The sequence below is a fragment of the Camelus bactrianus genome, chromosome 9, assembly GCF_048773025.1.
Source record: "Camelus bactrianus isolate YW-2024 breed Bactrian camel chromosome 9, ASM4877302v1, whole genome shotgun sequence".
Classification (NCBI taxonomy): Eukaryota; Metazoa; Chordata; class Mammalia; order Artiodactyla; family Camelidae; genus Camelus; species Camelus bactrianus.
Genome location: NC_133547.1, coordinates 44806141 through 44834046, shown reverse-complemented (window position 1 = coordinate 44834046; position 27906 = coordinate 44806141). Strand labels below are relative to the sequence as shown.

General features: G+C 47.8%; 1 protein-coding gene across 3 annotated transcripts in view; it reads left to right on the top strand.

Moving 5' to 3' along the window:
• Positions 1-4927: 4927 nt before the first annotated feature.
• NGF (nerve growth factor) overlaps positions 4928-27906 on the top strand; it is a 49921-nt gene continuing 26942 nt past the window's right edge. Inside the window, exon 1 of one of the 3 annotated variants that reach the window (XM_010968833.3) lies at positions 4928-5083. In XM_010968833.3, the coding sequence (XP_010967135.3) occupies positions 5031-5083 (53 nt within the window). In that variant the 5' untranslated portion in view covers positions 4928-5030. Of the gene's footprint in view, positions 5084-5169; positions 5294-27906 lie in introns of those variants that run through there. The other 2 variants (XM_074370248.1, XM_074370247.1) reach the window with 2 other exon arrangements.

The window sequence follows — 27906 nt, the reverse complement described above, 5'->3', positions numbered from 1 at the left end:
TCTGTGCAATACAAAGAGCTATAGAAGAACCTAGAAAGGGCACCCAGTCTTGACTTTTGGGATTGAGGAAAGCACCTTTTAGAAGTGTCATCTTAGATTCTAAGAAATGAGTCTCAGAGGAAGAGGAATGGGCTCCTGAAGAGTGCTGAGGATTGGCCCTAGTGGGAGAGGAGTGGGAGAGCCTCAGGTGTCTGAACACAGCACCCACGAAGGTGTTACCTGGGCTGTCCGAGTGGTGGCTGTAGGGTTATTGGAGGCCCTTGTAGGGACAGAGCTGGACCAGTCTGAGAACTTGGAGGCTCACAGCTATTTGCATCAAGAGAGCAGAGGAAAGACTCCAGTCTGCCAGGAGACCCGCTTGCCTCTGTCTGCACCTAAGGAGATCATTGCCTTTATCAATGTGGCTGATTTCTGCATCTATCTCACCTTTCTTTCCAAATCAAGCCCACCCAAATCACAATTTTATTTTCACACACCTGGTGTATAATGTATATTAAATAACTATTTATGAAGTGGGTGAAGCAACTCACTAGAATTTAAGTTCCATGTGGCTAGAGGATGTTGTGTTTGCTTGCTGAATCTCTGGCACCTAGAACAGGACTGGCCTGTAGCGGGTGTTCAGAAATTACTCATTTAATATATGTAACTCTATAATTACAAGTCACTTAGTTATTATGGCTCCAAGAGGATAGATCTTTCTCCCAAGGTTGCACCACCTTTGAGGAGCTAAGTCTTCCCGATTCCAAGCCGGTGGCTTTCCTGAGCTGCGGTGCCCCTGCTGGAGAAGGGCTGAACTGCTCTGAGTCCCACTCGGTTCCCTGACCGGTTCCAGTGATGAGATCCATGGCGGCTGCTGAGTTCAGAACAAGGACTCTGGGTGGAGGCACTGAGGGTGCAGGTGGGATGACAGCAGAGTCAGTGATGGTGCCTGTGCACGTGCACGTTGGCTAAAACAAGAACCCAGGTAGCCCTTGGCACATAGGGACATTCAAAATGTCAGTGACAGAGGGAGCATGCGTGAGAGGTCAGAGTTGAAGCTGGGGGTAGAATCAGAAAGCAAGGAGGGAACACCCGGGAGAGGGTACACGGGGAGGAATGTGAGGTCCAGGACTGAGCCACGGGAGGCACGGGCATCCCGAGGGCAGAAGGAGAAGTCAGAGCAGTAGATGGCAAGTTGGGACAGGACAGTCATAGAAGCATGGAAAGAAAAGCGTTAGATGCAGGAGGCCATCGGAGAGCAGGCCGAGGACTGGCGAAGTCTGCTGAATTTGGCTGAAAGGAGGAAGAAGCATGGTGCTGAACAGCAAGAGCTTCACAGGCTCGGGTCAAATCTCTGCTCAGCCATTGGCTGGCTACCAGTGACTTACGCTGAGCAGAAGACTTCCCTCTCAGGTCCTCAGCTTCCGTGTTGACAAACACATGATACCTACTGATCAGGCCATAGGATGCCTTGCCCAGGGCTTGAAAGGAGGGATGTGCTCAATCATGCTACTGTTATTATGTTGGTGGCAATGTTGTTATTGCCACTGGTGACCTTGGAGAAGAAAACATCAGTTCCGTAGGCAGAAGGGAAGGAGAGGGGAAGAAGATGGGAACCAGATAGCAGGAAGTTAAGGAGATCCAAGGAAATGGTGGGTGTCAATGACTTTGTTGAGGAATCTGGTAGTGAAAGGATTTGGGAAATCTAGTGGTCCAGCAGCAGGACGGTCAGTGGTTTCCTTAAGAGAGAAAAGGCAAGTGAGTGCTCGTAAACACAAGCTTCCCTCTGTAGAGATTGAGAGTCTGAAGATATCAGAGAAGGGGGAAAGCCAGGAGCAAGCCCCATAAGAAGGCAGGGATGGCCTCTGAGAAGGGGGAGCCCCCTGACTGCACCCCACCTTCCTTCGCTCCTTTTCCTCAGCCTCTTTCAGAAAGAAGACTTGCCTGGAAGCCAAGAGGCTCACGTTCTGGTGCTGATCCTGGCTGTTCGTAATCGGCTTCCTGAACACTTGTGTCCTCCTGCATAAAAGAGGTGGCTGGAGTGATCGTGTCTGTGATTCTGTAACCATGTTATTTTACTTGGCATTAGAAAACATTTCTTCTTCTGAAGTTTTTCTCCACGCTGATTAAAAGGACGGGAAAAAATGCTTTGAGCTGAAGCTATCACTTCCTCGAGCAACTGGGACAATATTTCTATTTCACACGTACTGTGAGCAGATCCGGTGATTCCATCAGTACTGGCAGATCACTGCTGAGCCTCCTGGTATTTTAAATAGCATGTGCACTTTGTCCCGGCCTTCTGGAAAGAAGCAAGGGAGAGGCAGGAGCTTTGTGCTAGGCTGAGTGGTGCTGTTGACGAGGCACTCAATGGCTGCAGGCTTCTGAATCCTCAGAAATAATGACAATTACTGTGCACGCCACAATCTGTCCTCCAAGGCAGCAAATGTATCAGCTGCTGGTTATTTTGATACCCTGGATAAAAAGCTCTTTCGAGAAAATCGAGTACAGAAAAACATGCTTATCCTCTGCTGGTCTGCACCATTCGTTCTGCCCACTGCCCTCTCAGCTGTTTTCATTCCTCTCAACAAAGCTGGTCCAGGCCTGAAGGGCCCTGTCTCAATGACCCAGGAGAGAGACATTTTTGGGGGCCCTTCGTGAAAGTGGAAGAGGCAAGGGAAGAAGACACCTCGCTATGTGACTTGATGCCAAGGCTGGTCTGACCTAGAACCTGCTGGAAACCAATCCAGTGTGTGTGGATGGGTTGTCTGACAGCCACAAATGGCTCTGATCATTGTTGGATTCAACAAGCATTCACTGAACACCTACTGTGTGCCAGACCCTGAGCAAGGACCAGGAGAGATGGTGATAACCATGGCCGGGATCTGATAATCCAGCCCCGACAAGAGCACAAGCTCTCTGATCAGGATCATGGCCATCTCACAGTGCCTGGCACATAGTCAGTGCTCAAAAATCTGTCTTTGGAGTGTATGTGTGTTATTTCCATGCTATAATTTACTCAAGATCCTTAAATCTCAGGGACAGAAACAGAGCTAGTCAGGGATGGAAAGGAGCTCTTATTAAACCAAATGTGCCATCAGTGTGTGACCAATCATTTGAGGGGCGGGGCATCCAGTCTTATATCCTGCTTACATCATTTTAAAATTTCCCTCTTATACACCACATGAAAAAGAACCACAAGAGACTCAAATCCTTTTGTCCTTCTGGGTGATGCCACAAGGACACATCCAAAAGCTCTGGATTCAACCTTCAAATTCTGTTATTTCAAAATTTTCAACTTTATCCCTAAATTCTCAGGCAGCTATTATGTAAGGCTTAGGGGCTGGTGCTTTCAAACAAGTTTATACATGGCATGGCTGATGAACAAATTTGTCCTATTGTCTGGAAATTCCTTTGTTTCATTGATGATGATAAATTTCCTAATGGATCACCCTGACTCTGACGCGACTTGTACAGAAAGGGCCATTCGTGGTGGTCCCCGAGGCTTGCACCCATCTCCAAAGTGTGTTCCTCCACCAGTCTATATCTGAACAACTCAGAAATGGACTAGCCTTTGCTGAGATGTAACAAGGTCAGATCAAAGCTAAAGCTCCCTTCCCTTTCCCTTTAGCTAAAGCTGAAGTCTGGGGATTTCTTCCTACCTCCTCCTTCTCAGAGGATGCATAAGTGGGTGAACTTGGCTATGGGAGCAAAGGTGAAGACAGGAAGAAGCGACAACTTCAGACCAGTCTGTGTCAAGTGCCTGAGCAGGACCTCACTTTGCTCAAGTGCCCTCCACTGGAGTCAACAGTCACCCATGGACTTATATTAGGAACCTCTGTACTTCACTAGATCCCAGCACCTGAGGGTGACCATTGCCTTAATTGTGCTGGCTTAGCTTTGTCCATAATGGGAGACTCTACCTCTCCCTCATCTGTCTCTCCCTACATGTCTTCCTCCCTTGTGGCATCAGGCACAGAGTAGGGCTCAGCATGTAATCTGTTCAAGGACGAAGTGAGGACATCTTCAGGCTCAGCACCAGAGCGGGTGGGGGTATGGATTTTCAGAGACCCATGAATCCCCCAGAACATTATTACAATTAATGATGCACATTTGGTGGAAATCAGACTTTACAGGTATTTCTGGGTCTTGCTAGTATGGACCATAGGTCAGACAAGCTCCCCCGGCAGGCTCTGAATCCACGGAACCCAAGAAATCTTGGAGTGCCGGCCAGGAGATCCCACCTCACTGAAAGTCTGGATGGTGGAGAAAAAGAAGAATTTGGCTTGGGGTGGGGCAGAAGGCTCTCTGCCTAGGTCAGTTTAGAGTCAACAAAACTCTTGCAAATTTGATGAAAGTTGCAGACCCTCAACCCAGAAAAATGCACTCATTACACACACACACACACACACACACACACACACACACACACACACACACACACACACACACACACAGTTCTGCCTACAAGTTCAGAGGGGTCAGGGACCCCAGGAACGAAGCTTCTGGAAAAAGGGCCTTAAGTTAAGGCTTCGATTCTAGGACTTGAAGCCTAAATCCTCTGCCCCTCATTCCTGCGCTGGATTTGTCTCTGCCCCAGAGACCTTCAGGCTGGTTCTGGTTCTCGGAGCCACAGCTCTGTGTTGGAGGAACCCCCGCACCTGCATCTCGCGGAGCTACCCTGGGTGCTCTTTTCGCCTAGGGTGACGGGAGGCGTCCTGGGAGAAAAAGGTCTCTGGGCTTTTCTCCCCTGGCTGCCAGGAGCAGAAGCAGCTGAAGCCTAGGGCACGGAGGATGGAGCCGGGCAGACCCCCCCAGCCCCACCCCCACCCCGCCCCAGGCGCTGGCTCGAGGGAAGGGCGGGGAAGTGCGAGGAGCTCCGGGCAACTCCGCCCACCCACAGCCTGCTTGCCCATTGGCGTCGGGGGCCAACACCCCCTCCTGGTACTCCAGAAAATCCCCAGCCAGCCGGGCTTTGAGCGCGGACCCTCCAACCCCCGTGCGTTTCCTTTGACCTCTGGAGGTTTGAACCCCTCCTGTCACGGGAAAGATCGATGTCTGGTCCCCAAGATCCCTACGGGCTGGCACCTCCGCTTGGCCAGAGCAGGTGCGGGACTGGGGCCGGGGAGGGTTGGAGTGGGGGAAAGGATTTGGAGTGGGTGACTCAGGAGTCCGGGAGGAGGGGCTAAGAATTCAAGAAGCCTGTGTTAGAGCAGCAGCTCGGCGCTCCGGCACAGCAGAGAGCGCTGGGAGCCGGAGGGGAGCGCAGCGGTGAGTCAGGCTGCCCCAAGCCGAGCCGGAGAGGGGCGCAGCGCGGGTACGGGCGCGGGCCCGCGTGGCTGGGCTCCCGGGGAGAGTATGCATGGATCTCGGTCTGGCTAGATCTCCGGGCACCCCCGAGGCTCCCTTGGACTGAAGCGCGGCCGTGAGCGGAGTGTCCCGAGTGGGTGCGCGAGCGCGGGAGCCTCGGCGGGCGGGCGAGTCGTGGGGAGCAGCGCTCTCTCAGGTCGTGGAGTTCTCGATCTCCAGATGGCCCGAAGTCTGGGAGGCGACTCTGGCGCCTGCAGTCGCCGCACGGCGGTGCCAGGGACTAGCTCGAGGGCTAGAAGGGGACAGCTCACAAGTGAGAGAGAGCGAACGAGCGTGGCGAGAGGGATGCGCGGGCTGCGAGCGCACCGCGGCCGCAGGAGTGGTGGTCTGCACCGCGGAGGGCGAGTGCGCGGCGCGCGCGGACTGGGCTGTGCGCAGAGTCCTGCGAGTGCTAAGTTGCCCCCAGATAAGGGGACAAGCGGGACAAGGGCTCTGGACCTGGTGCAGGGAATGGAGTAAGGGTCTCCCGGCGCCTCCGCCTGACGCTGGAGGGCTGGGAGTTCCGAGTGAGGGCCCCAGGGGTTGATAGAGGAAGCCTGCTCGCCAAGCACCTCTACAGAGCCGCGCTGAACCGAGGTCACCAAGGCTCGGCCCTGCATATTTGGGTCACACGCCTCACCTCCAGCTGTCTGCTGCCAGGTGTGGGAGAAGCTGACACGGAGAGGTGGGGCTGGGCTGCGCCTTGGGTCCAGGCGGCAAAGACTCAGGGAAGGGAGAGAGGACACACAGGTCAGGGAGAGGCATCTTCGAGCCATGGTAAACAAACGACTCCACTCTGATTACAACTCTCCCCCTTTTCTTTTCTTTCTTTCTTCTTTTTTTTTAAATCTCTGAGATTCTCATGGAAGGTGTTTTCTGCTTGAACTTTCTCTTCTCTAGTGACTTGAGAGATTAAAATAGAGCCTGCTTGCTAGGCTGGTTTTTCCAAGTTGTTCCAGGTTGGAAGTTGTAACAGTTTGTCGGATAATTTATGGGTGTTTCATGCATTAAAGTGTATTACAGCAAAGTCTTTGGGTGCTATGGGTATTAAAGAAAACTTAGTGCACGTTCCCAGCTGGAAACCAAAATAGGGCTCTCCTGGGTGCCTCTGCCCCCTCTGTCATCTGAGGCCAATGGAAATCCTGGAGAAAAGGCACTTGATTAATTGTCCTGGCTCCAGCCGCTGGGCGCACCCACTGTCAGTGCCAGTCCCCACCTCCCCCGCCAGTGTGGTTGCATTCTCAAATTCACAAATGGCAGTGGAGGGCCCACCAGTAACTTCTTTCCAGGATCTTCAAACTCTTGAAGCTATCAGTTAAGTCTGCTGGAGGGTACAACTTCTCCCTCTCAAGGCAGTGGAGAAGGGCCCTGCCAGCCCTTCTTGCGCAGTGTTTACAGTTTCCTACCGAGTGTCTGAAACTTTCCCCTTCTGCAGAGCCACTGAAGAAAGGCTACACTAGGTCTGGATGGGTCTCTTCTGTAGCAGAAGTCATATGTCAGTGTGAGCAACCCAAATGTCAATCCATTGTGGGTGGTATTCCCAGCCCTTCAGAGGTGACTGGGGACTCAGGTGCGGGGAGTGAGAGTGGTCTAGGGGCTGAGACGGAAATGAATGTTCCTCATACGTGGGTGGTTCTCAGGGTTTGGGGTTATTATCACATGCTGTCAAACTCCTCCCCCATGCTTTCCCCCACATTTTTATGCAGGTGGGAAAAAAAGGCAGTCTTGAAGCGAAAAACATTGGGAGGTACCACAGTTGGGAAACTAAGGTCTCTGGGGCATAAGGACACACGTTTGTTTTTGACTTTTTTTTTTTTTTGAAGTAGAGTTGATTTGCAATGTAGTGTTAGTTTCTGGTGTACAGCCTAGTGATTCAGTTATACATATATATTCTTTTTTATGTTCTTCTTCATTATAGGTTATTACAAGATATTGAATGTAGTTCCCTGTGCTATACAGTAGGACTTTCTTGTTTATCTATTTTATATATAGTAGTTAGTCTCTGCAAATCCTAAACTCCTAATTTATCCCTCCCCATCTTCCCCCTTTGGTAACTAAGAGTTTATTTTTTATGTCTGTGAGTCTCTTTCTATTTTGTAAGTAAGTTCATTTGTATTATTATTTTATTCCACATATAAGTGACATCATTTGATATTTGTCTTTCTCTGGGGGAGATGTGTTTTGATAGGACTGTAGGAGTCCCTCGGAGGATTTTATAGCCAGCTGCTGGTGCCACGCCTTCCCCTGGGGCAGCATCTTACGCCAAAGCAGCCCAGGCCCACTGGAGAATTGGAAAATTGGGTCCACTCAGGGCAGCCATCCTGGTACTGGTGACTCTGCACCCTTAGCCTTCATCAAGAAGTGAGGTTCTCACCTTCTCCTACTGCCCACTCCACATCTCCCCCACCCAGAGGGCCAGAGCGAGCAGAGGATGAGGCCTCACACCCTCCTTCTCTTCCATGGAGAAATCTGTGCCGTGGCCAGGAAGGGGGCCCCAGCTGCCGACATCAGCAGGGAGGGTAGGGCATGGCAGGGCAGGGCTGGAGCCCGAGGGAAGTTTCTCATCATTACTGAGATTAAACAGATGAGAAAATCGTACAACTTTACTTTTAAATGCGAGCTGAGCACTACTGCTGCACATCCGTGGAGTGCCCTATTGCAGTGGCAACTGCTCTGGAGTGGCAGAGAAACTGCTCTGTGCACTCCGCAGGCAGCGGGAGGCGTGCTGAGGAGTCACAGAAAATCTGAGTATCCTGAGCAGACAACACATGTTCCCAGAGGTTCTCTTTCTTGACTGGCACTTCTGGTCTTGCAAACCATCAGCTAAACTCTGAGCTCCCAGGCTTAGCTGATCCTGAGAAATTAACTCTGTGATGGACCGGTTTCCCCCAACAGCATATGGTGGCCTCTAGCAAATAGATGGACATGAAAGATCCTTCCTCAACCCACTGCCAGGGACCTTGCTTCCTGACAGTGGGGAAACAGTTAACATCCTAACTCCGAACAGCATTAAAACCGGGATGGCCCTGAGGCAGAAATGCCCCTGGAGAAATGGAGGCTTTGGGGTCACTGACCTTTCGGTTGGGTGTGCCCAAGGATGGAAATGTCACTATTTAGGCCGAAAGGGTAGACCTTGAGCCACAAAATTCATCCAAGACCAGAATAATGAAAACCTACAATAAAGAAGGGTCTTATGGTGTGTGATTTTTTTCATTATTCTTCTATGGGTTACTTTACATGTTTTTCAGGAGTTTCTATAGGTTGTTGACCTCAGACTATGACACAGTAGGAATCAGATTGAAATGTTAAGATGATGTCTTGCTATTTCACTCCTGTGTTTTGGGTAAACTTCCTGTAGTAGTTTCCTGAGTTGTGAGATAGGAGGGAAAGTAGCTTTGCGACCTTGAGCGAGTCACTAAACTTCTTAGACTTTATTTTCGCAGTCTATAGAACAAGGGCAGTGGGTGAACAGTGTTTCTCAGCGGGTCTAGTGGCATTTGGGGATGATTCTTTGTTTACATGACGCAGGAAGTTTAGTATCCCTACCTCGCCCACTAAAATGTCAGAGGTCACGGTGACAACCAAAGACCTCCTCCCCTCCATATATGGCTAAATGTTTATTAAAAAGGTAATACTGATCTCGATTGAGAACTCCCTTGGAAGTTACCAATAAGGGCCTTTCTTTCAGGCCCTACAGTCGGGTCATCCATTATTTAATCATTGAACTGGGGCTTCAGATGTCCAGCCGTGGGCGTCATTCTTCAGGAGCCAGCATATCAGGCTCCAGGAAACCACTGGCAGGATCCTCAGTGCTGTGGTCCCGCCAGGCACCGTCCTGTGCTTTTGTCAATGGAGTGTGACTACAAATGACCCACAGGAAAAGGAAAGCAGAAAGGGTGGGGGGAAGGGACAGGCGGTATTAGAGCGTGGCGGCTTCCTTCTTGGCCATATGCTGTTAAATACACAGGCAGACTGCCTGCCTCGGGTGTCCCAGCACTGAGGGGAGATCCCTCTCTCTTTCACTGAATGGATCACACTCTGGCACCAGGAGGGCCTTTCCTTGAATGAGAGAACGAGGAAGCAGAACCCTCCCCAGCGCTGGCAGCACTTAATACAGCATGGGCACATGTTGACATCAAATTAATACAACTGTGCCCAAGCTGTGAGAATAAATGGAAATCAATGATGTGACATTTGACTGAAAGCAGGCTAGGAATGCTACGCTGGAGGGATGGCGCTTGTAGCCCTGGGTTTATTCTCAAGGAGAACAGCTCGTACATCCTTGCCTCTGCCCCAAGGTCTCACTGGAGGATGGAAAATAGGACCATTTGGATATTCATAGTGCAAAGAGCTAAAATGAATAATATCTTTGGCAAATATTATTGCCTGCTACTCACTCTCAAGTGGAAGAGAGAAAACTACTGAACAGTAGGACTGGCAGAGTTGGAGTTGATTCCTAATGAGGCCAAAAAAAAAAAAAAAAAAGGAAATAAGAGACTTAAAGAGATCCCTGGAGGAGGTTGAGACTGGTCTGGTGATGCAGTCTGTCAGGTGGGACTAGCAACAATGCTTTTTTTTTTTTTTAATTGAAGTATAATCAGTTTACAATGCTGTGTCCATTTCTGCTGTACAGCATAATGTTTCAGTCGTATGTATACCTACATATGTTCCAACAGTGCTGTTTGAATTGCCCAAGTGTGGCCAACCTCTTCCACGTGCAGAAAGTCTTTTTATTAGCAGTAGTATTAGTCAGTCAGAGAGGGTTTCCCTGAAAATTCCCCACTGGGGTAAGCAGATGGAGATGTTTGGCATCGCCTGTGGTGGCTGCTGCAGATGGAGAGTTCTGCAAGGGGAACGAGCTGGCTCTGAAGTCGGTGGGAATGAATGGTCCAAGCTTCCCACAGAAGCTGTCCCACATCGAGGGCAGTTAGAATCCACTACTACTGGAACTGTCTCCCAATAACCACAAAGTATTTGCTATTTGGTACAAATGGGCTGATTTTCCCATTTCCTTTGGCTGTTCCTTCGGTAGCCAGGGTTGGTGGAATGTGTTGTCTGTCTGCACGCTGCACGCTATTCCAAGTTTGCCCAGGAAGGGCCATCTGCTGGAACCCATGAGAGCTCAGCCCAGCTGGCAGGGACGTCCTGTCTCTGCCCCCCCCATCACTGTGGCTCTGAGGTGTGGTTGAAGTTACTTGGGTTTCTCACTGGTCCAGTCTGGTGAAATGCCATCCCGTGTTTGGACCTGAGAGACCTGGCTCAGATGTTAACACACTGGGGTACCACTTTGCCCTTGTCAATAACCATGTGTTGACCCCCCACATTGTACAGGAGATGCCAAGAGAGGCAGGCTCCCTTCAGATTGTGACTTCTAAGGAAGGCGCAATCATGCTGGGCTCTCACCGCCTGAAGGATGCTAGACTGGGTAAGCAGGGAGGAAGGTGACGAGCACCAGTAGCGCAGAGATGCAGAGATGCAGGAGGGCGTCTCTTGGACCCGGTGTTCCTCTTCTGTGACACAGAGCTGCCTGCTCTGTCGGGCTGTAGTGCACATTAAGTGGGATGATGTTGGTGGCACATCACAGGCCTGGCACACAGTAGGTACTCAACCAACACCAGTCCCCTTCCATCATGTTCTCACGCTCTCCCTTGGTGGCAGAGATCTGAGGGAGTCCTCCCTTCACACTGTACACTTCAGCTGGACAACAGCATCTTTGCAATTTTCATGCCTCTGTATGTGTAAAGCTTTGCTGCACTGGGAGAAGAAATCTTTCCGGTAGCCTTGAAGCTTCTCTAGGAATTTATTTGCCTATATTTTGACCTTCTGTAATCAACATCCTCATTTGGATAGAATTTTAAATAAATATTTCATCCTCAGAGTTATCCTGGCCTCATAATATCCAAGTGAAAAAAAGCTTGTGGATATTCTTCTGTAATTTTCTTTCAGGAGCCAACTTCTCCTCAGACTTGTATTTCAGAAATGTTATGTAATGCTCTCTAAATAAGGCATTTCTTGAGAATGGCCATTTGTACTGGCAGCTTTAAGAGTGTTTTGGTTCCTTACCCCACATAACAGCTCCTCCTCCTCCAACAACTCGTTTCCTTAGGATTTTATGTATCTTATCAAGTTCACAGAGAGAGAAGAGGAGGAAGTGAATTTTTCTAGGGCAGCCAGGCACTTGTGCTCTCCCACCCCAAGGGTCAGTGGCTGAGCAGCTGTTACTGAATTGCATATAACCTGTGGTTAAAGAGGGAACAGTCCCCTCCCCTCTGGAGACTCAGATCCACCGCATAGCAGGCCACTGGATTGATTTTCCTTCACCCAGTTAGCACCTTGATTCATATGCTAACCAGGGGCCTGGGCCCTGTAAAGAGTCATAATAAATATAAATCTTGATCCTGCCCAGGAAGCTTGCTCTAGAGTCAAAATGTAAATGGCTTTCAGAGGCTCATCAGATAATGTAAATGAGGTAAGGCTGTGAGCTGGTCGGGACTGCAGGAACTAGAGAGTGTTTGCCCCAGCAGAAGGGGACAGGCAGTCTGTTGCTTTGCAAGTTTGTAGGTCCAGTGTGGCCAGATCATCCAACTTTTCCAAGAGTCAACATTTGAGTTTGAATGTATAGTTTCTTCACTTTTCAAAACATCCTGGCAGACCAAACAAAACCTGCCTGTAGGTTCTTTTGTCTTCTAGATTAACACACTTGGAGCAATTGAGAGCAGTGTCAAAACGGGGACCAGCTGAAGAAGTGCTAGCTGCGTGGCTCTCAGAGAGGGCTGGATGGGCAGTGCCCTCCTGGGAGGCTTCCTAGGGGAGGGGATGTCCTGCTGGCAGGCAGGATTTTATAAAAGCAGCCCTGCCACAAAATAGAACTAACTTCAGATCCAAGCTCTGCCTCTTGCTGGCTCTACAATCACATTCCTTAATCCTTCTAAGCCTCAGTTTGCTCATCTGTGAAAGGGACTCATAATGCTGACCTGGGAGGGCAGCTGTGAGGGTGAGAGGAGGGAGGGCTGGAAGTCTGGAATGTAGCGGGTGCCCGGTGAGCCTGAGTCCTGTTCCTAGGGCTGGGCTGGGCGGGTGCGGCTTGGCCAGCCCAGAGGGCGTTAAGGGCCAGAGGCATGAAGGAGGCCCCTCACTGAGCTTCGTGAACAGTTTCTTTCCAAGGACTTGGGCCTCAGTTGCCACTTTTCTTCTCTCCTACCCTCTTCCTGCTTCTCCCTAAGCCCTGAGACAGTGTGCCCACTTGCTCTCTGTCAGCCTCCCACCCTTGAAAAGCCTGACCTGGGCCGCAGCAGAAAAACACAACTGTCCTCAGTAAGAAGGAAAAGTACTCCGGGAGGCTGTATAGACACGCACGGCAAATATTCAAGGAATTCTTAGGAATAAAAAAAAAAAAACGTAAACCTGGAGTTTTGCATGAGGCCGTCACAGGAACATGTTTTCTCAATTAACATACACATTGCTTGGAGTGAAGTCACCGAGTCCGCGGCTCATCAGGGCTGGCTTGTGCCGAAGCCACCTGATGGGGACCTCACTTTCCACGATCTAAATCTGATTCAGCCAACCCTGTCCCTGCCCCTAGCTGCTGAAACAAAATCACCCCCCAAATCCTAAGCCACGGTGGAGACACGTGCACTCCCCTGAAAAGGAGTCTCATTTCAGACCCTGGGGGGACTCACCAAAAACTGAGAGCGACAACACCGCTCTTGATGGTGGAGTGGCAGTCACAGGCCCCACAGCGCCTTGCATTTTCCTTTTCCTTGGGCATTCGACTGTACATCGTCCCGTCAGGCCACATGAGTCCTTTAGGTTCTGAAAGCAGAGAAAATAGTTTCTTTTGCAAAAGCCTGCATCAACTGCTTAAAATGTTACCAGTCAGTGCCTGAGATCAGCGATTATGTTTCCTGGATGTTTTCCTGGACTGACTCTTTTCCAAGCAAACAGCTCTGTCAGATATTTGTAATTTCTGAAATATTTCATTAATGATGTCCCCACACCAGAGGGATGGTCCCGGGCGCCTAATTAGCAGCATGCCTCAGAAGCAGAGATGCTGCCCAGCATCCAACAAGATCAAGCAGGAAGTTGAAAAACACTTCCAATCAACTGCCCTGGAGTAGAGGAAAGGAAAGTGGTTTTCAATCTACAGGTTGAGACCCATTAGTGGGATGTGAAATCAGTTTAGTGGTACAGCGCTCTCTCTCTCTCTCTCTAATGAAAGTGGCATCACATTTTTAAAAAATCAGTATGCACTGCATGTAGCAAAGGAAAGTATTCTTGAAACTTTTAATTGTATATGTTTCCACATATATGTATGCAAACTGGATCATGATGGAAAATGTATTTTTTCACTATGAGTCATGGTTAAAAAAATTTAAAAGCTACTGGTACAGACAACAGCATGGTTTCGAAAAGGGCATAGCCCTGAGGCCAGACAAACTTGGGGGTTAAATCCCAGCTCTGTGATTCCTAGTTGTGTGATCTTGGGTAACTTAAGTTCTCTGAGCATCAGCGTCCTCATCTGTAAGGTCAGAATAATTGCTTCCTCATAGGGCTGTTGTGTAGATGAAGCGACAAAGATGTCTAAAGTGTCTGTCAGTACAGGGCCTGCCACCAGGCAGGCCTCAGTAAGCAAAAGCCGCTGTCATCATCTGTCTTCTCCTTCCCCCTCCCCGACCCCCACCTCCTCCTCCTCCCTCTTTGTCTTCTTCTTTCGGCCTAATCAACCTCAGAACTATGACTTCCCTAGATGTTTTTTGTGGGTTTTTTTTTTTAATTGGAGTACCAGAAATGGACACATTGTAATTCCATAGATGTTTTTATTCCTAGACATGATCATGACACTAATAGTCCAAGGGGCCCAAGACATCCTCCTCCCAGTTACTGGGAACCACTGGAGGGGTATCACGGACTCTCCTGGCCTTGTGACCCGGACAAATGCTTTGGTCCTCATGTGGTGGTACAGTGACTCTGGAAGGAGCTTCTGTTCCCACAAATCACATCTTTCCTTCTCAGTATATTTTTATAAGGACAACAGGGCTAAGATACCATTAAAATGTTGACATTGTCAAATTCTTAAGAGGTTCCTGCCCAGAGCCGAGAGCCTAACATTTTCTTGTGAGGGAGACTCCAGGCCAACCGAGTGCGGAGGATTTAAGTTTCTCCTCTGGTATAAACAGCTTGAAGGCTCCTAGTGCGGGCGCTGGAGCTGACACCTTCGGGTAAACCCAGCCCTAATCCTGGCTCCAGCCCTCAACCTGGCCCACAATCTGTCAGTAACCCCAGCCCTCCCCTTGCCCATGGAGGGCACATGAAAGCATGACCCACACTAAGGTTCCGCTTTGGGGCCGCAAAGATGACATGTCCCAATTTTCTTGAGAGCCTGGCTAATGCGGCCCCCGAGGACAGATTGGCAGTGACAAACGGCTGCCTCTTTGTTCAGGCGGAAGCTTCCCTCTCCCCCTCCTCAGTTTTGGGCTCCCCGGGGGCTCATTCCAACCCTCTCCTGGTGAAATTCCTCCCCTGGGGCCCCATTTTCACCACTCAGACTCAGAGAGGATTATTAGTGACATCTCCTCAAATGCTGAATTCCTGTCCAGACTAAAGATTTAATGCTCCTTTCTAGGCAGTGAAGACATCTCTATTTGAGGTGGCAGGGTGCTGGGGCCTAAGGGGAGAACTTTCTGGGATCATTTTCAGTTCTGTAAGAGTCTCCTTCTGGCCTCTCCACCACTCATTCCACTATTCCCTGTAAAATTAACATCACCAGGCCGGTTGCACATTCTGAATAACATTTATCACAGAGAAGAGAGATTTGTCACATCCTACCCAGCCCCTTGCTCCTTAAGCAGGTGGGTTATATTGAACCAAGCACCGGGAGCTTGACAGGACCGTAAGCAAAGCAGCCAAGAGCTGTTTAACTCCATCGCTGTTGCACTTGGGTTTTTTTGGTTTGGTTTTGTTCGGTTTTTAGGAAAAAGCAAAGGCTGACTTACTTTTTCTGTGCCCAAAAGGAACCAAAAAAAAAGTATATTTCCACCCTTTCTGAAACTTGCAATGACAAATGGAATCAATTGTCCCAGCACATGACACCACCAAGAATGTTTCTCATACATGCAACGAATTACCTTTCTTTTCATCTGGGTTCAAGGGTATTGTGTCTGTCCTTTCCTGGAGAAAGTGTGAACCCTTAAAAATATTTTCATTTTCTCTTTGGAGGAGGTCAGACACCCCAGCCCGACTCCAGATTTCATGCCCATGTGTCAGCATCTCTGTATCTTGGAAATGAAAGAAAATATTTTGGGAGTGGAGCTTTTAAGTATTGTTTTGAATTTTTCTAAAAAGGAGTGGGACCTGTCAGAAAGTGGAGGGCTTCGGAAAGCAACAAATATGTTTCAAAGGTTATTTTTAAAGCGTATTTATGATTAAACCAAAAGAAGTAATTTTAAGTTGGCACAGTACACAGACTGTCCACCTTCTAGCCATTTCAACTTCTTAAATGATCATGGCCCTATTATAGAATTCTGACTGGCAATACTTGTGCTTGGGAAAATTCCACAAACCTGTCTGAAGCTGATTTCTTTTATGGATTGGGAAAGTTGTTATGTAAGAAAGAAAAATGGTTAAGTTAGATATAGATTATTTCTTTCAACTGAGTAATACTGAGAGTTAGGAGACTGGAGACTTATTTCCAACTTGGTTTCTTCCTAGCTGTGTAACTTGGGCATACCACAGAACCTCTCTGAGCCTCTATTTCTTAATCTGTAAAATGAGAATATTAATATTGCCCTTGCACACTGGATAGGGCTCTTGCTCGAATATGGTTGCCAGCTGGGGAAACACCTTGGCTGTGGGTGTAAGAGGCAACATGTGAGAGCCCTGGACAAGGAGTGTGAGACTCCAGGCACCAGTGCTGGCTCTGCCTTTAGTTGGGTGAGGGACCGCGATAGTCACTTGCCCCACGTGAGCAACCTCAGCTCCTGCTTGCCCATTTCAAATGCAGTAGCAGATGCGGAAGCACTTCACATGAGCCCGGGCAGAAACGAGCTGTCCCCGCCGTGGGGGGAACGGAGGCCCGGGCCAGGCCTTGAGCAGGCCCCTGCAAGGCAGAGGCCAAGGGCATCCTGAAAAAGCGTGAACGTGGAATCAGACTCTCCAAGCCTCGAGGCCCAGGGGTGGGGCTGAAGACACGTGATCGAGGGCGAGTTACCGCAGCTGTAAAATGGGACTACTAGCACTTACTTCTCAGTGTAAAGATTAAACAAGATGACTCCTGCGAGGCATTTGTTGTCCAAAACCTGGTTTTGTAGTGGTCTTGGCGCTGATCACAAATGAGTGCCCAAGGGTGACCTGGCCGAGGACAGTCCAAGGCAGATGCAGTTTCAGGGCCAGGATGCCTCAAGGACATGTCCCCTCTCCCTCACTGGTCCTCTTTTGCTGGCCTTCCCTTCTCCTGACCTCTGAATATGGGGGCACCCTGGCATTCCATCCAGGATCCTTTCTTTTCTGTGTCCCTCTCTTCTGAGATGATCGCATCCTCTCCAGGCATTAAATATGATCTACAATTCCTGGATGTCTACTTCCAATCTGGACCTCTCCCCAGGCTCCAGGCTCTTACGTTCTACTGTCATGTCCACTCAGAGATCCAATGGACATGTCCAAGGGAGGACTTTTGACCCCTGAACTACTCTTCTCCAAGCCTTATTTTGGTCTTCCCAATTTTAGATAATGACATCATTATTCCCAAAGTTGCTCAGACTCCAGGTCTAGAAATCATCCCTGATTCTACCTTCCTCATCATCTTTTATATCCAGTCCATCAGCAAGTCTTGCTGGTTTCAAAATAAATTCTGAATCCAGTCACTTCTCACCATCCCACTACTGCCTCTTAGTCCAAAGCCCTATCACTTCTCAACCAGCTGACTAAAGATCCCCTGCCTCCATTCTTGTTCCCCTGCAGGCTTTTAACCCAGCAGCAGTCAGAGTGCCCTTTTAAAAATGTCAGTCATGTCACATTCTTTCCCAGCTCTCAACCCCCCAATGGCTTTCCATCACATGTAGAATAAAATCCATACTCTTGCCATGGCCTTATTTCAGTGGTTCTTAACCCAATGAACACTGGCAACATCACAAATGGCAAATGTTTTCGATTGTCACAAGTGGAGGGAGTAGGGAGTGATGCCAGTATCTAGTTAGTAGAGTTCAGGGATGCAGCTAAACATCCTACAATGCACAGGACAGCCCCCACAACACAGGATTATCTGGCTCAAAATGTCAGTGGGGTCAAGGTGGAGAATTGCTTTATGTGGTGTGGCCTCCAGCAGCCTGTATCACTCCTCCACTTGCCTGCATGTGGAGGCCTCACTGACCTTCTTGCCATGTCTTCAACACACCACTCTTGCTACTATCTTAGGCCTCTGCACTTGCTATTTCCCCTTCTGGGACACTTCTACCCACAGATCGTCTTCATATTGTTAGCTTTTGTTCATTATTTAGTTCTGCTCAGAGGTCACCTCTTGAGCACCCTAATTTAATATAGCTCTTCCCACTCCATCAAACCCTGCCACCAGTAGACTCTGTTCCCTTACCTGACCTTATTTATCTCACAGTACTTAGTTCTATTATTTGTTTTCTTGTTTATCCTTCTTCTCCAAGGAAATATAAGACTAGGGACAGGGACTTAGGTGTGTTCATCAGGTGCTTCCTCACGTAGTAGGAGCTCAAGAAGTATTTGTTGAATGAGTGAATGGTTGATGAGTACGGCACAGACAGGGATTGCTACAGAAGGTTAGGAAAGCAGATCATCTGGGGGGTGGGGAGGCTTCCTGGAGGAGGCATGACATGGGCTGCTTTGCAAGTTTGTGGAGTCCCGCCCCTTCCGCTAAGCTGGCCCCAAATAGAGCAGGGCTTTTGGAGGCTTGGGCTCCTCTGAAGCATGAATGTCCCTGGGGGCACCTCTTGTAGATTAGAGCCAGCTGTGGACTTTAACATTCAATAGGATGGAGAGCAAAGCCGGAGAACTCAGGGGTCCGAGAGGTGCGACTGAAGAGAGGAGTCAGGAATGAGAGGCAAGTGGGAAAAAAGCAGGAGCAGGAAGGAGAAGTGTGAGCTCAAGTTGGCTCAGCTCAGGAGCAGAGCTCAGTATAAAGTGGGGGCAGGGGGAGGGCTGGGAGGGAGGAGGAGTCATCTCCGGGGGAAAATCTCCGGGCAGCTCATCCTGAGGGGCTGACAGTAGTTCCTGAGAAGTAACTAGGGGGTCTTTTGCTATCAATTTTCTAGGAGCTGAGTGTGACGATTGTGGGTCAGACCTGGGGTGTTAGAAGGCCGGTGAGGGATAAAATCAGACCTTTCATGCAGCCAGGCAGAGATTGTGTCCTGAATAGACATACTGACCTATAGCTAGTTGGTCCTACATGAGATAATTATGAAAATCATGATTCCAGGATAGTCTTGATTTCAAACACTCTGACCCATTGTCAAATGCTGGTCCTATGCTTCAGTTAAAAAAACTCAATTCCCATAATGCCAAATGTGCCAATATAAAGTCCGTGTTCAGCACAGGCCAGGGGATGAGTGGGTGTCCCCCCACCCCAGGTCAGCCCCCTGTGCCATCTCACAAAAAGAATGTTGGTGTCCAGTTCTTGAGGAGGGTGGGTTCAGATCATGGATTATTTTTCCAAGGTCTCAGGATTCCAGCATATGTAGCTCATGGAGCCTCCTATGGAAGGGGAAGGCCTGGTCCCAGGGACACAGCTCTGGTCATCCTAGCATCTCCTCCAAGTGCCACCGTGTGGGCAGGATGTGTGCCACCTCAGGCACTTACTCATAACTCTGGCTCATTTTGCTGCCTGGATACTTCTGAGGATATGACTACGGGGAATTAGCCGGCCAACACCTTATTTTATTAGTCTGTTAACGTAGGTTTAAAATAATACACCTCAAATGTAGACAGCTTACTCCAACCACCAAAAATATCATTGTGAACATTTACAAGGTCTAAAGAATGAGATAATGGTGATGAAATTTAGATGTGTTGCATTACCCTAATGTCTAGTTTAGCCCTGACTCAGTCCAGAGAAATACAAATTTCCCCACAGACGTAGTCTCATAGCCTCCTGGGCCTCGCTGTGCCTCGTAGGGCTAAGGTGATGAGTTTATCTGTCACACAGCCTTGACAGTCATCAAACACCCCTGAGCTGACCATCTCTTCCCTGCTTCCTAAGAAAGCTGCTGGCCCTCCACTTGACTTTTTGGTCACAAAATCTATCTGCCAACTTGTCACTGGGGTCCCCTCCCATCACTAGGTCTCCTTCTTGGTATACAGAGGTTTGATGCTCTCAGACTTCTACTCCATCAAAAGGTGACCTCTGACCCTTCATTCATAGTGAGAAATACGTGGCTGACAATGGCTCAGATGGATGCTTATTCTAGGGGCCAGGGCTCTCAGCAGCCATCAAATTCCCTTGATCAGAAGGCAGTGAACCACTCATAGACAACAGAGCAAGCAAAAGGCTGGCCTTGGTCCCTCCTTCCCACCGATAGTGGGACTTCAAATACATTACAAAAACTCCCTTTGATTCTCAGTTTCCTGAACTGTAAAATTGGAATAATAATAATACTTTCTTTAAAAAGCAGTGATTTAATGAGAGAATATATGTAGCAGTTAGCGCAGTGCTTGGCACATAAAACCTGTTCAACAAACAGAAGTTATTCTCATTATATTATTAAAATCTTGGAAAGTAAAATTTCAGACATCAGTCAATGACTCATGGAAATATTTTGGAGCTTAAGTTCTTCAAAAAGTGAGAGGGAAAGGAAATGGAGTTTAAAACACTGGGAGGAAATCCCTAGACAAGGAAGGCAGAAGTTCAGTGTCATGGTGTCACTGTGATTACCGTTCAATTGTGGGGTGAGCCTCAGGTAAGCCGTCTGTCAAATGGGAGTATTAATAAGGTCACTGTGATTATTAAATATAATAATGCTTATAGAACAGTTAATATAGCACCAGGCACATAAGTGACAAAAAGTTTCACATTCTTATTGTTCTGATTGTTGTTATCACAACCTGGCTTCCCCATGCCACTTTCTCTATCAACTCTTTATTCAGGTCAAGCTTCTGTATAGACAGGTGCAGCCTGAGCTCCTAAGGATTATTCCAGGATTTAGGCTGGAGCAGCTCTCCTCCACCTGCAGGGGTCTGTTCCCCAATAGGGCATTTACAGCCAGCTAAAAATCACTCCCACAGATTTCTGGGCTTCATTCCCCGCTGCCACCACGTGGCATCATCATGTGGGAAGGCAATGTCTAATTAGGTCCCATTTGTTTATTTTTGCTTTTATTGCTATAGCCTGAGTAGACTGCCCTAAGAGAACACTGCAATGATTTATGTCAGAGAACGTTTTGCCTGTATTCTCTTCTAGGAGATTTATGGTGTCCTGTCTTACGTTTAAGTCTTTAAGCCATTTTGAGTTTATTTTTGGGTATGGTGTGAGGGAGTGTTCTAACTTCATTGATTTACATGCTGCTGTCCAGCTTTCCCAACACCACTTGCAAAAGAGACTGTATTTTCTCCATTGTATATTCTTGTCTCCTTTGTCAAAGATCAATTGGGTGAGTTTATTTCTGGGCTCTCTATTCTGTTCCATTGATCCATATGTTTGGCACCTTGTGCCAATACCACACTGTTTTGATTACTGTAGCTCTGTAGTATTATCTAAAGTCTAGGAAGGTTATACCTCCAGCTTTATTCTTTTTCTTCAGTATTGCTCTGGCAATTCTGGGTGTTTTATGATTCCATATAAATTTTAGGATTATTTGTTCTATACTTCTGTGAAAAATATCCTGGGTAATTTGATAGAGATCACACTTGGGTAGTACACTTTGGGTAGTTTGGCCTTTTTAACAATATTAATTCTTCCAACCCATCCATCTTTCCACTTCCTTAAATCATCTTTTATTTCCTTTATCAATGTTTTATAGTTCTCAGCATATAAGTCTTTCATCTCTATGGTCAGGTTTAAATTTATAAGTTTTTACCTAGCAAAGGAGACCATAAACAAAACAAAAAGACAACCTGTGGACTGGGAGAAAATATTTGCAAATGATGGGACTGACAGGGGCTTAACTTACAGAATATACAAACAGTCCATACAACCCAATAACAAAAAACCAAACAACTCAATTGAAAAATGGGCAGAAGACCTAAACAGACATCTCTCCAATGAAGACATACAGATGGCCAATAGGCACATGAAAAAATGCTCAACATTACCAACTATCAGAGAAATGCAGATCAAAACTACAGTGAGGTATCACCTCACACCACTCAGAATGGCCATTGTTAAAAAGTCCACAAATGATAAATGCTAGAGAGGATGTAGGGAACAGGGAACCTTTCTATACTATTGGTGGGAATGTAATTTGGTGCAGCCACTATAGAAAACAGTATGGAGATTCCTTAAAAACTAAAACTAGAGTTACCATACAATCCAGCAGTCCCACTCCTGGGCATATACCTGTTATATATCCAATTCAAAAAGATACATGCACCCCAATGTTCATAGCATCACTATTTACAATAGCCAAGACATGGAAACAACCTAAATTGACAGATGACTGGATTAAGAAGCTGTGGTACATATATACAACAGAATACTACTCAGCCATAAAAAATAATAAAACAATGCCATTTGCAGCAACATGGATGGACCTAGAGATTATCATACTAGGTAAAGTAAGCCAGAGAAAGATAAATATCACATGATATCACTTGTATGTGGAATCTAAAAAAATGATACAAATGAACTGATTTACAAAACAAAAACAGATTCACAGACATAGAAAACAAACTTACGGTTACCAAAGGGGAAAGGGGGTTGGGAGGGATACATGAAGAGTTTGGGATTAGCAGATACAAACTACTGCATGTAAAATAGATGAACAACAAGGTCCTACAGAGTAGTGCAGGGAACTATATTCAATATCTTGTAATAACCTATAATGAAAAAGCACATGTATGTATAACTGAATCACTGTGCTGTACACCAGAAACTAACACAAGATTGTAAATCAACTATACTTCAATTAAAAAAAAAGGCAGGGTCATGCTATGTACAGGCAGGGGACAGCTCCTTTCCTTTCTTATGAAGAGCCTGGAGGTGGGCCCACCTGGCTATCACCTCTCCCTCCTGGGATGGTTACAAAAGCAAGAGAGCTGTGGACCCTGAATGAATGCATGCAGCCATCAGCAAAAGTAAAAGGGGCCCAGAACTTAGCTTTTGCCATTGGTCTTGCCAGAAAGTGCTGGACGGGGACAGAAAAGAAATCCCAGAGACAAGGGTCTTCTAGCTTCCTTGGACTCAAGGAGAAGTAAATTGTAGGTTGCCTCATTTATGGTCAAAGTTACCATGTGCTCCTAAGCAAACATATAAAAATAGAGGAGCATTTTGGTCCCAACAAAACTGGGGACTAAGACTAACTCTGATTACCATGGTGAGGTCTGTCTTAAAGCGAACTACTCAGCAGGTGTCCCTGGGTTCTCACTGTGTGCACTGTGCTTTTCTGGGCTTTAGAGGACGTGAGGACGTTTAAGGCTGCCCACAAGGGACTTAGGAGCTGATTGGCAGCTCTTCCTTGATTTTAATGCCAATGAAGCATTCAGCCTCTTGGGAAAAAAAAAAAAATCACTGGGATGAATCTAATACCACAGGGCTGGCTGTCAGAATGATTTTTCTATGACCCGGTGGCCTTGGACATGAAAAGGAAATGAAAACATTTCATTATGAGATTTTCTTCTCCCCTTCCTCCTGCTTCTGACGCCTGCCCGTCTACCCTCCACACCACACATCCACATCCACACACACACACACGTACACGCCATACGTATCACACACAAAAAGTGGAGATGTTGCTGAAGCAGATGCAAATACTCAAAAACTGTACTACGTTTCTGACTCCAATATCCATAGAATCTAGCATTGAAGGAATCATGAGAAATCATGCAGTCTTTATATAGAGAGACAGACATAAATTTTAAAAAGAAGGAAAAAAGCCAAAAAGCTAGCAGGTGAAGTGCCTTGTCTAAAATCAGGGTTAGCAGCCAAGCCCTACTCAGGTCTCAGTTCATTTCTTTTTTCCCTCTGTCATCAGCTATTTCATAAGTACCCACTATGTGCCAGGAGCTGTGCCGGGGACCTGTAATACCAGGTGGACAAAAATTGTGCAAAGTTCCCTCCCTAATGGGGCTTACAGACTCATCAGGAAGACAGTGGCCAAGAATGCCACAGAGGAATGGGCAATTTCCACTCTGAGAAGTGCTCCACGTGTGAGAGCCACATTGCTGCTAGAGAAGGGGTGTTAGGCAGGCAGCAGAGACTCCTGCAGGATGGCATGATTCATTTGAGATCTGAAAGGTAGGCAGGAAGAAGAGAAGGAGAGACGCTCCCAAGATAAAGGGAAGCCCTCTTCTTCACCCAGGAAGACTGTTCCGACAGTGGAGTGCTGGAGCGGGCTCGGACAGGCTCGCACCTGCCCCACCCAAGCTCGCCTTCCCAACTCCACATTCAGTGAGGCCACACTGGTAGCTTGAAATTGGCCATGGTGGGAGTATTGACACCCCAAAGAGCAGCAGATGCCCCCTGCTTTGGAGAACCGGTTTTACCAACACACCAAGGGCTCCATATATGTTCCACCTGCTTCCCAGCGGTGGGCAGCAGAGACCCTGCCCTTTAAGCCAAATGCCTTCCCCTTCCTGCAGAGACTCTACCAAAGCCTGTTCCCAGAATGGCACTGTCAACAAGTGACTTGGGCTCGGGGCTGTTTATGTCAGACCCTGGGCCATCTGGCTTCTAAGAAAGAACCCGTTCTTGTGGTCTTCGTCACCCCCTTGCCATCTAATGATATTTATCAACCGCCCACGCCTGCCCCGCGCTGCATGAGACAGTCGGCCAGGCAGATCTCAAGTCAGGCTCTGACCCCTCAGGAATTTGGGGCCTGGCTGAGGCTGCTAGGCTGACATTGTTCCTCCTTAGAAAACTCGGCCTGCTTGGGGTGCAAGAACCGGGGGGCTGAAAGCCCTACCAAGGGCATGGGGTTCAGAGACGGCACCACTGCTGTTTCTCCCAGTCTGTTTCTAGGCACAGGAAACACCAGGGGAGCACAGGTCAGACTTCACGATATATACGATTTCATCAAGTTTTTAAAACAACTGATTCTACTACCCTTGTACCCCCACTGTCACCCCGGTTCTCTAAAGAGATTTGCCAAAAGAAAAAGTGAGCTTTGAGTTCTTACGAAGATGGGCAGGAAGCAAGGTGGGTGGACATCACAGAGGTGGACGTGCCTTTGTCTCCAGGGCGTGTGTGCACCTGTGTGTGTGTGTATGTGTGTGTGTGTGTGTGTGTGTGTGTGTGTGTGTGTGCTGTTGGCTGCGTGTACAGAATTTGGGGGAACAAACAGTGGCCGTGGATGCAGGTGCAGATGAGGCAGTCAGGCAGGGCTGTGAGAGGGAGCTTCTTGGAGGAAAATGCCTTAGGGTTTTGTTGGGAAAAAAGAGCTGGACATTCTAGATAATTCCTTCTGATCATCTCCCGGCTCCTGGATGGGAGCCAGTGATGATCACATTTGGCCCATCCTGGGGAGGGCACCCCCTGTGCTGTGGAAGAGCAACCATTTATTAGCTTAACCTCTAATCAGATTTGAAAGCTGGGTGACACCAGCCAAAAGCTTCCCAGCCAGGATTCTCAGTGAGAGCCGGGCATGAGCATGCAGCGGTCCTGCGAAGCTACCCAACATTAGCTGCCCATAGCGCATTCTAGGCATCTTCACTTGGGCTGACAGTGAGTCTCCCGAAGGCTTCCCTTAAAAGCAAAATCAAAAGCGACCAGGGCGGCAATACTAACACCTAGTCTTGAGTTCACTTCTCAGATTATCAAACTGCACATGCAAGGTACAGGGGCCGTGCTGAGGGAGAAAGGTTCCCCAAAGCTGATGTGGCTGGAGACCAGCAGGTGGGCTGCCAGGGTGGTGGGACGTGGTGATGCTTGAGTGGTTGCTGTTTGTAGGTGCTGTGTAGTTAGAGCACGGGGGTGACGATGAAGGAGAGAGAGTGGCTGGGGATCACAGAAGATGTGCAGAAGGAGGTTGGCACAGAGTGAGGCGCCCACAGAAATGCATACAAGAGGTGGGTGGATGTGAAGACAGCTCCCAGCTACCCTGCCGGGAGGCTACATCCCCTCCTTGTCCTCTCCTGACGCTTCCTTGGAGTCCGAGGGTACCTACTTACCTTTCTGGCAATGCGCAGGAAGTCCAGGGTCCTGGCCCACATCCTGTAAGTCAGTGAGGAAGTCCAGAGCGGAGCCCTGTCCAGCCATCGGCAGCGGGACTGGGCAGCCTCCATTCTCCACTGCACTTGTGCAGCTTGTGTTCTGTATCTGGCAACCAGCCAATGGGATGAGTTGGGGCTCTGCTGAGGAAAGGGCACCTTCCACTAATTCACACAAAGCCTCCACAGACCTGGCTGCAGCCTGCCCCTGGGAAAGCCCCCTTGGGTCCCAGAAGAGAGACCTCGAGAGACGATGGGAAGCCCAGAGAAGAGGGATGACGTGTACCGTGGGGACCAGGGAAGAGGCAGCATTTGCAGGAGGGAAAGGTGAAGACAGATGCTGTGCACTTAGCAGCATCTCCTAGAGCCAGCCCAGGGTTATTTGTTTACTCTGCTGAAACGCACAAGGTCTGAAGATCAAGGGATGTCTTCCCTATTAACATTGAAACGACTAAGCAGTTTATGTTATTATGTGCATTGTCTAAATATTGTTAAATAAAACATCTTAGTACCGATAATTAACCAGACATTTCCGTGACCACAGGACTCCTGCAAGGGGCAGGGATGCGTTTCCAGTTGGACAGTGAGCACCAAGGGTTTACTTTGCTGCCACATAGTCACTTAACCAGGGTCTTCTGACTGCAGTTCCGCTCGGTGGAAGCTCTTTATCAGTCCCAGGTGAAGAGAGCTTGGATAAAGTGCAAATTATTCTCTGCGGTCAGATCCCGAAGTATGTGGGTGACAAACACAGTGGTATTGTTTCCCTGAGTCTTGTTTTCCACATGTGGGAGGAATTCCAGACTTGAGAATTTTGCATCCAGACTTCGTAGATTTTTTTTTTCTAATTGAGACAACACAACTAATGATAAAGAACAATACCAGCCTGGGTTGGTTCTAAGCTCCAGAAGGCTCTGGGTCAAAACTTGACCTCCACAGGGGTTGGACAGGCTCCAACAGCAACTACTGTCTTCTGCTGTCAAGCTGGACCACGGGCTCCACGAGACCAACTTTCCGTTGGTTTGTGGGGTGTGGAGACAGAGCAGACATGCCTGCCTGCTAATGCGCTGTGGGATGGAGCTGCTCTCTGGGCTTATTGAAATCAGATGCCCAGTCCTTGGAGCTACCCTACAACCAGATGCTGCTTCCACGCAAGCACCATCACATTGGAAAATTACAAGAGCCATGACTCCATCTCCTCACCCCCATGCAAAACTCCAGTTTTACAGACTGGGCAAGAGAAAGGCCTTCCCTTCTCCATCGCACACTCTGAGGGGCATGTGTCAAAATAAAGTACTTCCAAATAGCTAAAGTCACATAAAAATTTGAATACCAAAGACAATTCCAGAGGGTGTGCCCTAAATGTTAACATTAGTTATCTCTGAGTTGTGGGATTGGGATAAAAAAGCACAATGGCATATCTGGAATTGTACATAATGGTTCAAGAAAATTACACTCAATCCTCAAATTATATTCCATTTAATATAAATAAATCTTGAGGTTATGGGGAAATCTTTTTCTTCTTAATATGCAGTGCCATTTGAGAAAAATATATTTTAAAATGCTAGTTAGTTAATAAACTATTTCAATTGCTCTAAGATTTAAAAGTTGAATCTAAATTGTATTGACTTTGAGATTTTTCTAGGTTAAAATTATGTAATCTGAGTAAAACATTGTTAGACTGAGTTGGTTGGTTGGTTGGTTGGTTGATTTTTGAGATTTACCGAAGCAAATATATAGATACGGCCTTGGTTTCCTCCTCTGTGCAAAAAACAAACAACTACTCATAGAGCTACTGTAAGCATTAAGCGAGATAATCCTTTTAAAGTATTTACCACAATACCTGGCACATGGATATTTGACCAGTTTTGGCTCTCATTAGCTATATATATATTTTTTTCATTTTCTTTTAAAGATGACATCAAGATCTGCAAAAGAATAGGTGGGTGATGAGAAGATATCAATTGTCTCCTTTTCTGAACTTACCTGAAATAGGTGAATGTGAAGCAAATATCTAGGGCCCAACTGAAGTTTTATAGCCCCCATCAGGTCTTAGATATCTTCCCAGTTACTCCTATAAGTAATGCTCCTATAAGTAATCTTAGAAATAATCGGTCCAGATCATTTTACAGATGAGAAGACCAAGCCCAGATGTGTGAGGACTTACCCAATGTCACAGAGTGACCAAGACCGGACCAGATCCTAGGTCTCCAACCATTTCCTGACTGTGCATCTCTGCACTCTCACAGATGGTCTCTTGGTTTCTCT